An 11,476-nucleotide genomic window follows, 5' to 3' on the forward strand; every position below is an offset into this window, starting at 1 on the left:
TCTCTTTCTGTATTTCTCCATAGAGGTAGTATGAAAGGGAGATAATCAAAGTGATGTCAAGATTCTCAGGGGAATGAGCAAATTTTAGAAAAGAGTAAAACATACTCGGTAATGCTAGTACAGTGTGTGTGTGTGTGTGTGTGTGTGTGTGTGTGTGTGTGTGTGCGTGCGCGCGCGCACTCAGTAGCTCTGTTGTGTCTGACTCTTTGGGACCCCATGGACTATAGCCCATGAGGCTCCTCTGTCCGTGGGATTTCCCAGGCAAGAATACTGGAGTGGGTTGCCATTTCCTCCTCCAGGGAATCTTCCTGACCCAGGAATGGAACCCACGTCTCTTGCATCTCCTGCATTGGCAGGTGGATTCTTGTACCACTGCCTCACCTGGGAAGCCCATAGTATATCCACAGTAGTAGACAAATAACTCTTTCACTTCAGCATAAAAGTTCAAAGGAAACTATCACCATTTATGAGAGCATTCAAATCAATACATTCACTTTTGGATGATGTATAGAATAAACTCATAAAAGAGAAGTATCAGTGAGAAAGACACAAAAGTCTATCACAGTGCCTGTCATCTTTTTCAAGTTTTATCCAAACTCTCATCTTTGGATTTCGTGATATCTAATATTTTTATGTGACAATTTAAAGATCTACCGTGTTTGATTATTACAGCAATATAAAATCCAGTTATAAACGGCATGGAAAGATGAGAGAGCAATTGCTAAGCACACCCTCTTCTGAAATACAGAGAAGGCTTTCACCATCCTGTTAGAACCAGCAGATAGACATCCACTGTCAACTGGGGACAGTGTTCCTAAACTGAAGAACAGTGTTTTAGAAGAGAATAACCTATATGATAGTTAAGCCTGTGAGTCTGAAGTCATCTTGTACTAACCATCAACCACGCAGTAACAAGTCATTTTGCATTTCTAAAGAACTGCATGCACATAGTTCACTAAGGGGATCCTATCTATACATTGTTTACATCTCTAAATCATTCTATTTCTAACAGTTCATTATAAGGATATTCTTTGAAGAGAAATTTCAAAGGAAAAACAAAACCCTGAGGGGTGATTTGGCTTTTCCTATAGATCATTACAAGAAATTTTGGAGCCGCCATGTAACTTATATCTATATTTCAACTTGTTGTTTGACATACTTTTTAAAAAGACAACCCAATAAAGAAACAGTGCTTTACTCAGAAAATCTTCCCTAATGTTCTAATATTAACCTTTATCTCAGGGATATTTTCTTTTCCCTACTTTTCTTCTTTTTACAGTCAGTATAGGATGGAAGTGGCAACAGGGGGACACTTTTCAAAGACCCTATTCTTAGTTTTGCTTATACAAGGGGCAGGGAAAATCATGTAGGAGTTTTCCATCAGCTAAGTATGAAATGGTTCACAAAATTGGAAGGAGGATAATATAAGAAACTTCATTTTTTCACTAGGAATCAGAGTACTGGGCTGAATTATGGGTTGACTTAGGAAGTATAATTCCTTTTATTTTATGTAATATATGGAAGTCATTTCTCATCATATAGAAAATCAGCTAGTATTAATGCTCCTACACAGTGAGAAACAAATATTAGACTTCATGTTTGAAAAAAGATAACTTCCTGTGCTCAGGCAACCTGAATTTCAAGGGCAGTTAATACTTATACCTCACCTACTAAGACAAAATGAATCAGATGTAGCTATAATCTGACCCCTGTAGGTGTATTTCACCTGGTTTATTTCTTTTCAGGAAAGAAAATTGTCCATGGGACTTTTTCCCGAAATAATCTGTGCGTTGGACTTCATTGTTCAAACTGTGAAAAACAAACCTTGAAAGTTACAATAAGGTTTTTGCTCCTCCGTTTAACTTTTAAACGGGTTCATGATACATGAGATTGCCTACCTCAATTTTAGTGTTCTTTTACTAATCTTTTTTCTTTCATTATTTTGGATTTAAGTCCTGAATTTTCAGTTTGGAAATATCATATTTTTCAAAGCTAGGGCTTTGTCATAATGAAGCAGTGCCCTCACATCAAAATGAATGAACTGCCACCTGACAGAAGTTAGAAGTGACATTTCCAGTAACTACCTTACACTAAATAGAACACCTCCTTTGAGACTGTTGTTTGAGTCTCACATTTTGAAATTGGGTTCTTCAAAAAACTGCAGAATTCAAGAAAAATCATGACCTTCTTAGGTCCAGGACTTTTTCCTTCCATATATTTCAACGAGCTCAAACTACAGAAATTCAACTACATGCCTTAGAGAGTGTACTCTATCACATGCTATGCTGACAAGTCAAACATTCTATGGACTATTATTCTGCAGTTGCCTTATCATAAGAAGCAGAAGAAACTGCGTCCTCCAACTGTTAGTTAACAGGAACATGTTAGAACAGCATTTCCTAGTAATCCTATAATCAGAGGTAATTGTTTGATTTAGTAATTCTATCATTATAATCTAAAGAGAGAAATATATCAAAATGGCTTATGGGTAAAAATTCCCATTTTTGCTTAATATTTGCCAATTTTAATTAATCGCACTTATCTTTTGTTTGAAGGTAGACATTCAAAATACTAAAACTTTTATTTTGACAATCAAAGTTTAAATGTATATAACTTGGTTATTCTGCTGTTTAAAAAAAAAATCTGATCTCAATGTCTATTCAGAAAGAAAGGATTTTTAGGAGTGTCATCCATTTACTCTGAAGTGGAGAAGGGAAACTCTTTTTAACAAACCTCCAAGGCATTTTCAAAAAATTCCGAGGTCAATCTGAGAAGCTCCCTCCTTCTCTCAAGCATGGAGACCAGGGCTGCCCATGCTTCGCCCAGAGTTTCGGCCATGGCGTCATAGACCGGCCTCTGATCATTGTTCTCTTCAGCAGTCCTGTCTGCTTCTTGCAGGAGTTCCCAGACTCGATCTTCCAAAGCCTACGGCCAGGAAAAAAAAGGCAGAGTGTCACTCCATGTAAGAACTTGGGATCATATTTTAAACACCTAGATTTTTGAAATTATATGTCGTTTAGGAAGGTCTAGAAGAGAATTTATAAACACAAATTGTTGTGCAGGCAGGAAGTAAAGCATCCAGGAGACAGCAGTTGAGACTGTGGTAAACTGGGGAGCATGGCCAGGCTAAAGTCATCCACATTTGAATGTTGTTGAAACACCATAGAGATTTATAAAAAAAAAAAAAAGCATGATTACATACACAGGGGTACAGAATACTATGCCAACTTCACATTACATAAAAAGAGAACTAATTGAAACACTTCTAGAAAGGAGTAATCATGAAAAAAAATTGTGAGAAATGAACCCAGTAAAACTTTTTATTCGAAATAGTTGTTACTGTTAACAAGCTTGTGAAGCTTAATGTAAATGTTAAGAGTAAGTTCTTGAAAGTGAACAGTCATAATGTAAAACTTAGAATATCTGTAACCAACACTGCATACTGCTTGAACAAAATGTGGAAGATGAAGGGCAACATGTGCTTTCATAATTGTCTCATTTGGGGACAGGAGGAGGATCCCACAGATACTACTCTATTCTTGATATTGGCACCAAAATCAAGGCACAATTTTAAAATATAGTACATTAACAATAACATGAATAGATTCTGAAATGTCAACATAAAAGGAAACTAAACATGTGATGATGCAAAATACAACAAAGAAAATGAAGTAAATAAGAATACATTTATTATGACACACAAAACAAAATGATAGGAATATAATCAAATATCAGTTAACACTCAAAACATGAATGAGTTAATTTTTTCGATTAAAAGGCAAACAGTATCAGATTAAGGGGAAAAAATTCGACTAATTTATATTTGCTGGAGTCATCCCTCAACTAAAAAGATATAAAATCTTAAAGAGATGAGATATACTAGCAGAGACAAAAATAAAGGAGAATTAGCAATGTTAATCTCAGACAAATTAGAAATTTAAAAAAAAATCATTGTGATTAAAAAACAGTGCTTTATATTGATAAATTACACAATTCGCAGGGGAAATAAGGCACTCACGATGTTTATATTTATGACATTAAAATATTTAAAGTAGGTATGTGCGTGCATGCTAAGTCACCTCAGTCATGTCCAACTCTCTGACACCCTATGAACTGTAGCCCGCCAGGCTCCTCTGTCTCTGGGATTCTCCAGGCAAGAATACCAGAGTGGGTGGCCCTGACCTTCTCCAGGGGGTATTCTTGACCCAGGGATTGGATCCACGTTTTTTAACTCTCCTGCACTGGCAGGTGGGTTCTTCACCACTGGTGCCACCTACACCCAGTCAGACCAAAATGCAATACAAGTAGAAATAAACAACAAAAGACCAGATGATAAAAGAAATCTCTTAGAAATTTTAAGAAAACACTTTAAAGAAAAATTCCTAGATCAAATAAAGAAAAAACTATAAATACAGGTTACTTAGAAGAAAAAAATAACAATGAGGCTACTATGTTTAAAACTTAAGATACACAGATATTTTATGCTTAGATGAAATTCATAGCATTAGACAACTTCATTTTTGAAAAAAAAAATACATTAAACATTCAAGTCTAAAATATAGAAAAAGACTCATAAATTAAGACAAAAATTAAAGGGGATTAACTTATTCAATATAAAATCAGAAATTAACAAATGAGAGATAAATATAAGAATCGATTTTTTTAAAGGTTGAGTCATTGAAAACCCAAATGAAATACAAAAACATCTGACAGGTGGGATCAAGATGGCAGAGTGGGAAGATCCTGAGCTCATGTCCTCCCACAGACAAACCAACACTACAACTACATATAGAACAACACATTCTGAGAAATATCTGAAGACTAGTATAATGGCTCTCCCAAAATTAAGGAAAATTTTGAAAACTACATCAAGATGGAGAGAAGTGGCAGAGGTGTAATGTAGTCAGTATACATACCACCAGCGCAGGGACCCACAAGTGGGAAGGGATACCACAAATTCGAACGTCCTAAGGAGCAAGGGGTTTGAGCCCCATGTTGGGCACCTCAGCCTTTGGTACCAGCACTGGTAGGACAAGGCTCACTTAACTGACTTTAAAAACCAGCAGGGCTCATGTAGAGCTAGAGCACTATACTAAACTGAGACTCTTAAGAGGCTTGTACACTAACTTACTCACTTGAGTCTCAGTGCAGAGGCAAAAGTTTGAAAAGTGCCTGTTGCTCTAGCCAGCCTGCCAAAGTTGTCCAGCACATGCAGTCTATTAACACATAGAAGATGAAGAAAAGCTATGACCAATCTAGACAGCATATTAAAAAGCAGAGACATTACTTTGCCAACAAAGGTCCATCTATTCAAAGCTATGGTTTTTCCAGTAGTTATGTATGGATGTGAGAGTTGGGCCATGAAGAAAGCTGAGTGCCAAAGAATTGATGCTTTGGAACTGTGGTGTTGGAGAAGACTTCATGAGAGTTCCTTGGACTACAAGGAGATCAAACCAGTCAATCCCAAAGGAAATCAGTTCTGAATATTCATTGGACGGACTGATGCTGAAGTTGAAGCTCCAATACTTTGGCCACCTGATGAGAAGAACTGACTTAGTGGAAGAGACCCTGATGCTGGGAAAGATTGAAGGTGGGAAGAGAAGAGGACAACAGAGGATTAGATGATCAGATGGCATCACCGACTTGATGGACATGGGTTTGAACAAGCTCCGGGAATTGGTGAAGGACAGGGAGGCCTGGCGTGCTGCAGTCCATGGGCTCACAAAGAGTTAGACATGACTGAGTGACTGAACTGAACTGATGCTCCCACTCAAGATCATACCTTCAAGATTGAGAGAAGTAACTGCTTTGTCTAACCCATAGAAACAAACACAGAAAACCAAAGAAAAAAGAGGAGTTCGTTCCAAATGAAAGAACAAGATAAAACCCATGGTTTTACCCTGATGAAAAAAAACCTAATGAAATGGAGATAAGTATTAAGTTGATACACAAGTAATTGTGGTTCCAGACCATGAATTTTAAATCATTTTAACTAGCCTCAAACACATCTTTACTAATCAAAATAGGAACCATTACAATCAACACATTGTTGCTGATGAGAAATAAGTTTGTTTACTCCTGTAGCGTAAATATCCATGCTTCAGGATTCGATGAACTCTTGGAAAGCATTTTCTGCCTCCTGCTGATTGTGGAAGCATTTTCCCTGCAAAAAGTTGTTGAGATGCTTGAAGAAGTGGTAGCTGGTAGACAAGAGGTCAGGTGAATATGGCGGATGAGGCACAACTTTGTAGCCCAAATCGTTCAACTTTTGAAGCTTTGGTTGTGTGATGCACAGAAGAATTGGGCCCTTTCTGTTGACCAACACTAGCCGCAGGCATTGCGTTTCTCAGTGCATCTCATAGATTTGCTGGGCATATTTCTCAGATGTAACAGGTTTTGCAGGAAAGCTGTAGTGAATCATGCTGTCAGCAGACCACCAAGCTGAACAGCAGGTCTTTTTCGGTGTAAGCCTGGTTTTAGGAAGTGCTTTGGAGCTTCTTCTCCGTCCATCCGGAGCTGGACATCGCAGGTTGTCACATAAAATTCACTTTTCAATGCACATCACAATCCGATCAAAAAATGCTTTGTTGTTGTGTAGAATAAGAAAAGACACTCCAAAACAAATTTTTTTATTTTCGATCAGCTCATGAGGCAACTACTTACCAAGCTTTTTCAACTTTCCAATTTGCTTCAAATGCTGAATTAGCACAAAATGGTCAACACTGAGATCTTCAGCAACTTCTCATGTAGTTCTAAGAGGATCAGCTTCAATGATTGCTCTTAATTCGTCACTGTCACTTTCTGATGGCCAGCCACTGCACTTCTCATCTTCAAGGCTATTGTCTCCTTTGCAAAACTTCTTAAATCACCACCACACTGTATGTTCATTATCAGTTCCTGCATCAAATGCATTGTTGATGTTGCGAGAGGTGTCTCTGCTTTACAACCCATTTTGAACTTGAATAAAAAATCACTCAAATTTGCTTTTTGTCTAATATCATTTCTATAGTCTAAAATAAACAGCAAGTAATAAGTCATCAGCAAAAAAAAAAAAAAAAAAAAAAAAAAACAAAGGGAGAAATGAGCATTTAAAATGATGTATAACATAACCACATTTAAGAATGTATTCCAGTATCAAAGGGCAAAGTTCAACAATGTAAAACTGCAATTACTTTTGCACCAACCTAACAATTGCCTGATAAAAAGTACAAAGTGAAACTGTTAGTTGCTCAGTCATGTCTGACTCCTTGTGACCCCAGGGACTGTAACCTGCCAGACTCCTCAATCCATGGAATTCTCCAGGCAAGAATACTGGAGTGAGTTGCCATTGCCTTCTCCAGGGGATCTTCCCAACTCAGGGATAGAACCCACGTCTCCATGTCTCCTCCACTGGCAGGCAGATCCTTTAATGTCTGAGCCACTGGAGAAGCCCAAATAGTCCAAAGCAACAGTCATAAAGTCACACACCAAACTCAGAAGAAGAATGGAGGAACACAATAAGAATTTCAACAAAGCCAAAAAATATAAAAAAGAACCAATAAATATAAAACTGACATAAAAAAAAGCTAAAGAATACAATAACTGAAATAATATACTGGAGGGAATAAACTACAGATTAGATGATGCAGAAGAACACATACACAATCTGAAAGACAAAATAGTGGAAATCAGAACAACAATGATAGTTTACGAAAGCTCTGGGACAAATTGAGATTATAAACATTTGCATTACAGGGGTCCCAGGACAAAGAAAGAAAGAGGCATGTTGTTGCAAATGGCTACATTTCATTCTCTTCTGTGGGTGAGTAATATTCCATTGTAAATATACACAACATCTTCTTTATCCACTCATATGTTGTTGCACACTTAGGCTGATTTCAATTCTTGACTATTGTAAATAGTGCTGCAAATAAACATTGGGGTTGCTTGTTACCCTGGCATAGCCAGGTAGATTCAAAAATGTAAAATTATTTGTTATGCGTTAAACATTCAAGGTTCCCTCATACTTAATAAAGACAGACAATAAAACTCATAATGCAACAAACAGCTGGACAATTTCATACTTAATTCAAAACTTCCCTCAGGTAGAGTGGGTTGAAGGTGCCAATGAACTAACTCTTCAGAGACATCCATTGAACACTTGCCCACTCGACTCTCTTTGGTATTTAGGCTAACCACACATATGATTGTCTAAATTGCCAGGACAGTTAGATCAAATGTGTGTACTTTCTTAGTTTCCTCCTCATATGACAAGGGTGGCTAATTTTATATTGTCCATGTTTTTTCCATTTTATATATTTACCATTAAAATGGAATAACTTGGGAGGAGCCAAGATGGCGGAGGAATAGGACAGGGAGACCACTTTCTCCCCTACAAATTCATCAAAAGAACAATTGAACGCAGAGCAAACTTCACAAAACAACTTCTGATCGCTAGCTGAGGTCATCAGGCGCCCAGAAGAGCAGCCCATTGTCTTCGAAAGGAGGTAGGACAAAATATAAAAGATAAAAAGAGAGACAAAAGAGCTAGGGACGGAGATCCATCCCAGGAAGGGAGTCTTAATAGAAGAAGTTTCCAAACACCAGGAAACCCTCACACTGGCGGTTCTGGGGGAAGTTTTTGAATCTCGGAGGACAACCTAACTGGGAGGGGAAAAATAAATAAAACCCACAGATTACGTGCCTAAAAGCAACTCCCAGCAGAAAAGTACCCCAGACTCCCACATCCGCCACCAGCAAGGGGGGGCTGAATGGAGAGGAGCGGGCGGCATTGCTTAGGGTAAGGACCCGGCCTGAGTGCCCTGAGGGCAATTGGAGGGAGTTTTTGTGAGTTACCAACTTAAACTGTGGGTCAGCAAAAGAGAGAGAGAAAATTAACCGGCCCGAACAGACTGCTGGCCGTTCACAGAACAAAGGTACCGAGCAAGTCCAGAGGAGCTAGCCGGCTATGGACCGGCCCAGCCCCGCGGGAGGCAGGAGGCAGGGGGGAGGGGAAAGGGGCAGGCTCGGCCCCAAGGACCGCATCCCCTACCGCACTGCAAACAGGCCTCCAGTTTCTAATCAAAGACCTCCTGCGATTCTGGATGGTCGACATCCGCCGGGAGGGTCGCGGTGAGACACAGGGTGCTCGCACCCGACTGGCATCCGACTGGCGCGGGTGGGGACTGGGGCTGGGGACGTGGAGGAGAGAAGGTGCGCCGCACCCGGGGAGAGTGCGCCCATCAAGCTCCCGGCTGCCTGAGCTGGAAAGCAGCGCCCCTCCCTCCCCGCAGCGCGACGGAACTAGCAACCTGAACAACAGACCACCTCCGCCCGCCTGTGTAAGGGCAGAAATTAGGCACTGAAGAGACCGGCAAACAGAAGCCAAATAAACAAAGGGAACCGCTTCAGAAGGGACCAGTGCAACAGATTAAAATCCCTCTAGAAAACACCGACTACACCAGAAGGGGCCTATAGATATCGAGAAGTGTAAGCTGGAATGAGGAGCCATCTGAAACTGAACCGAACCCACACTGACCGCAACAGCTCCAGAGAAATTCCTACATATATTTTTACTTTTTTTATTTTATTAATTAAAAAAATTTTTTTTTCTTTTTTCTTTTTTCTCTTTTATTTTCTTTTAAAATTCCCTATTACTCCCCCATTACTCCTTAACTTTCATTTTCATAGATTTTTATGATTTTTTTAATTAGGAAAAAATTTGTTTTCTTTTTTCTTTTTTTTTCTTTTTCTCTTATTTCCTTTTAAAGTCCTCTATTACTCCTCTACTACTCCTTAATTTTCATTTTCATTTCACTATAACCTTGCCAAAAAAAAAAAAGAAGCCCTATTTTTAAACCAAACTTCATATATATTTCTAAAATTTTTTGTGTTTTTGTTTTTGTTTTTAATATTGTATTTTTAAGAGTCTAACCTCTACTCTAGATTTTTAATCTTTGTTTTTCAGTATGTGATATAAATTTTGGACATTTAAGAATCCAATATTCAGTTCCCAATTTTATTCAGGAGCGTGTTGATTACTCTCTCCCAACTTTTGACTCTCCGTTTTCTACCTCAGAACACCTCTATTTCCTCCTTTCCCCTTCTCTTCCCAATCCAATTCTGTGAATCTTTGTGGGTGTCTGGGCTACAGAGAACACTCTGGGAACAGACAACTGCGTAGATCTGTCTCTCTCCTCTTGAGTCCCCCTTTTTCTCCTCCTGCTCATCTCTATCTCCCTCCTCCCTCTTCTCTTTTTCATGTAACTCTGTGAACCTCTCTGGGTGTCCCTCATGGGGGAGAATGTTTTCACCATTAACCTAGAAGTTTTATTATCAGTGCTGTATAGTTGGAGAAGTCTTGAGACTACTGGAAGAATAAAACTGAAATTCAGAGGCAGGAGACTTAAGCCCCAAACCTGAGAACACCAGAAAACTCCTGACTACATGGAACATTAAGTAATAAGAGACCGTCCAAAAGCCTCCATACCTACACTGAAAACAACCACCACCCAATAAGTTTCAGAACATGACACACCACGCAAATTTACCAGCAACGCAAGAATATAGCCCTGAGCGTCAACATACAGGCTGCCCAAAGTCACACCTAACACATAGACCCAACTCAAACTCATTACTGGGCACTCCATTGCACTCCAGAGAGAAGAAATCTAGTTCCATGCACCAGAACACCGACGCAAGCTTCCCTAACCAGGAAACCTTGACAAGCCAAACGGCCAACCCCACCCACTGGGTAAAACCTCCACAATAAAAAGGAACCACAGACCTCCAGAATACAGAAAGCCCACTCCAGACACAGCAATCTAAACAAGATGAAAAGGCAGAGAAATACCCAACAGGTAAAGGAACATGAAAAATGCCCACCAAGTCAAACAAAAGAGGAGGAGATAGGGAATCTACCTGAAAAAGAATTTAGAATAATGATAATAAAAATGATCCAAAATCTTGAAAACAAAATGGAGTTACAGATAAATAGCCTGGAGACAAAGATTGAGAAGATGCAAGAAATGTTTAATAAAGACCTAAAAGAAATAAAAAAGAGTCAATTAATAATGAATAATGCAATCAATGAGATAAAAAACACTCTGGAGGGAACCATGAGTAGAATAATGGAGACAGAAGATAGGATAAGTGAGGTAGAAGATAAAATGGTGGAAATAAATGAAGCAGAGAGGAAAAAAGAAAAAAGAATCAAAAGAAATGAGGACAACCTCAGGGACCTCTGGGACAATATGAAATGCCCCAACATTCGAATAATAGGAGTCCCAGAAGAAGAAGACAAAAAGAAAGGCCATGAGAAAATACTCGAGGTGATAATAGCTGAAAACTTCCCTAAAATGGGGAAGGAAATAGCCACCCAAGTCCAAGAAACCCAGAGAGTCCCAAACAGGATAAACCCAAGGCGAAACACCCCAAGACACATATTAATCAAATTAACAAAGATCAAACACAAAGAACAAATATTAAAAGCAGCAAG

General features: G+C 38.9%; 1 protein-coding gene across 6 annotated transcripts in view; it reads right to left on the reverse strand.

Moving 5' to 3' along the window:
• The window catches only part of CCDC141 (coiled-coil domain containing 141), a 241,259-nt gene that overhangs the window by 162,502 nt on the left and 67,281 nt on the right, over positions 1–11,476 (reverse strand). For all 6 annotated transcript variants that reach the window (XM_043488049.1, XM_043488048.1, XM_043488047.1 and 3 more), the window contains one exon: positions 2,734–2,925. In XM_043488049.1, coding sequence (XP_043343984.1) covers positions 2,734–2,925 — 192 coding nt within the window. The remainder of the gene's footprint in view (positions 1–2,733; positions 2,926–11,476) is intronic.

Source organism: Cervus canadensis, chromosome 15 (assembly GCF_019320065.1).
Source record: "Cervus canadensis isolate Bull #8, Minnesota chromosome 15, ASM1932006v1, whole genome shotgun sequence".
Taxonomy (NCBI): Eukaryota; Metazoa; Chordata; class Mammalia; order Artiodactyla; family Cervidae; genus Cervus; species Cervus canadensis.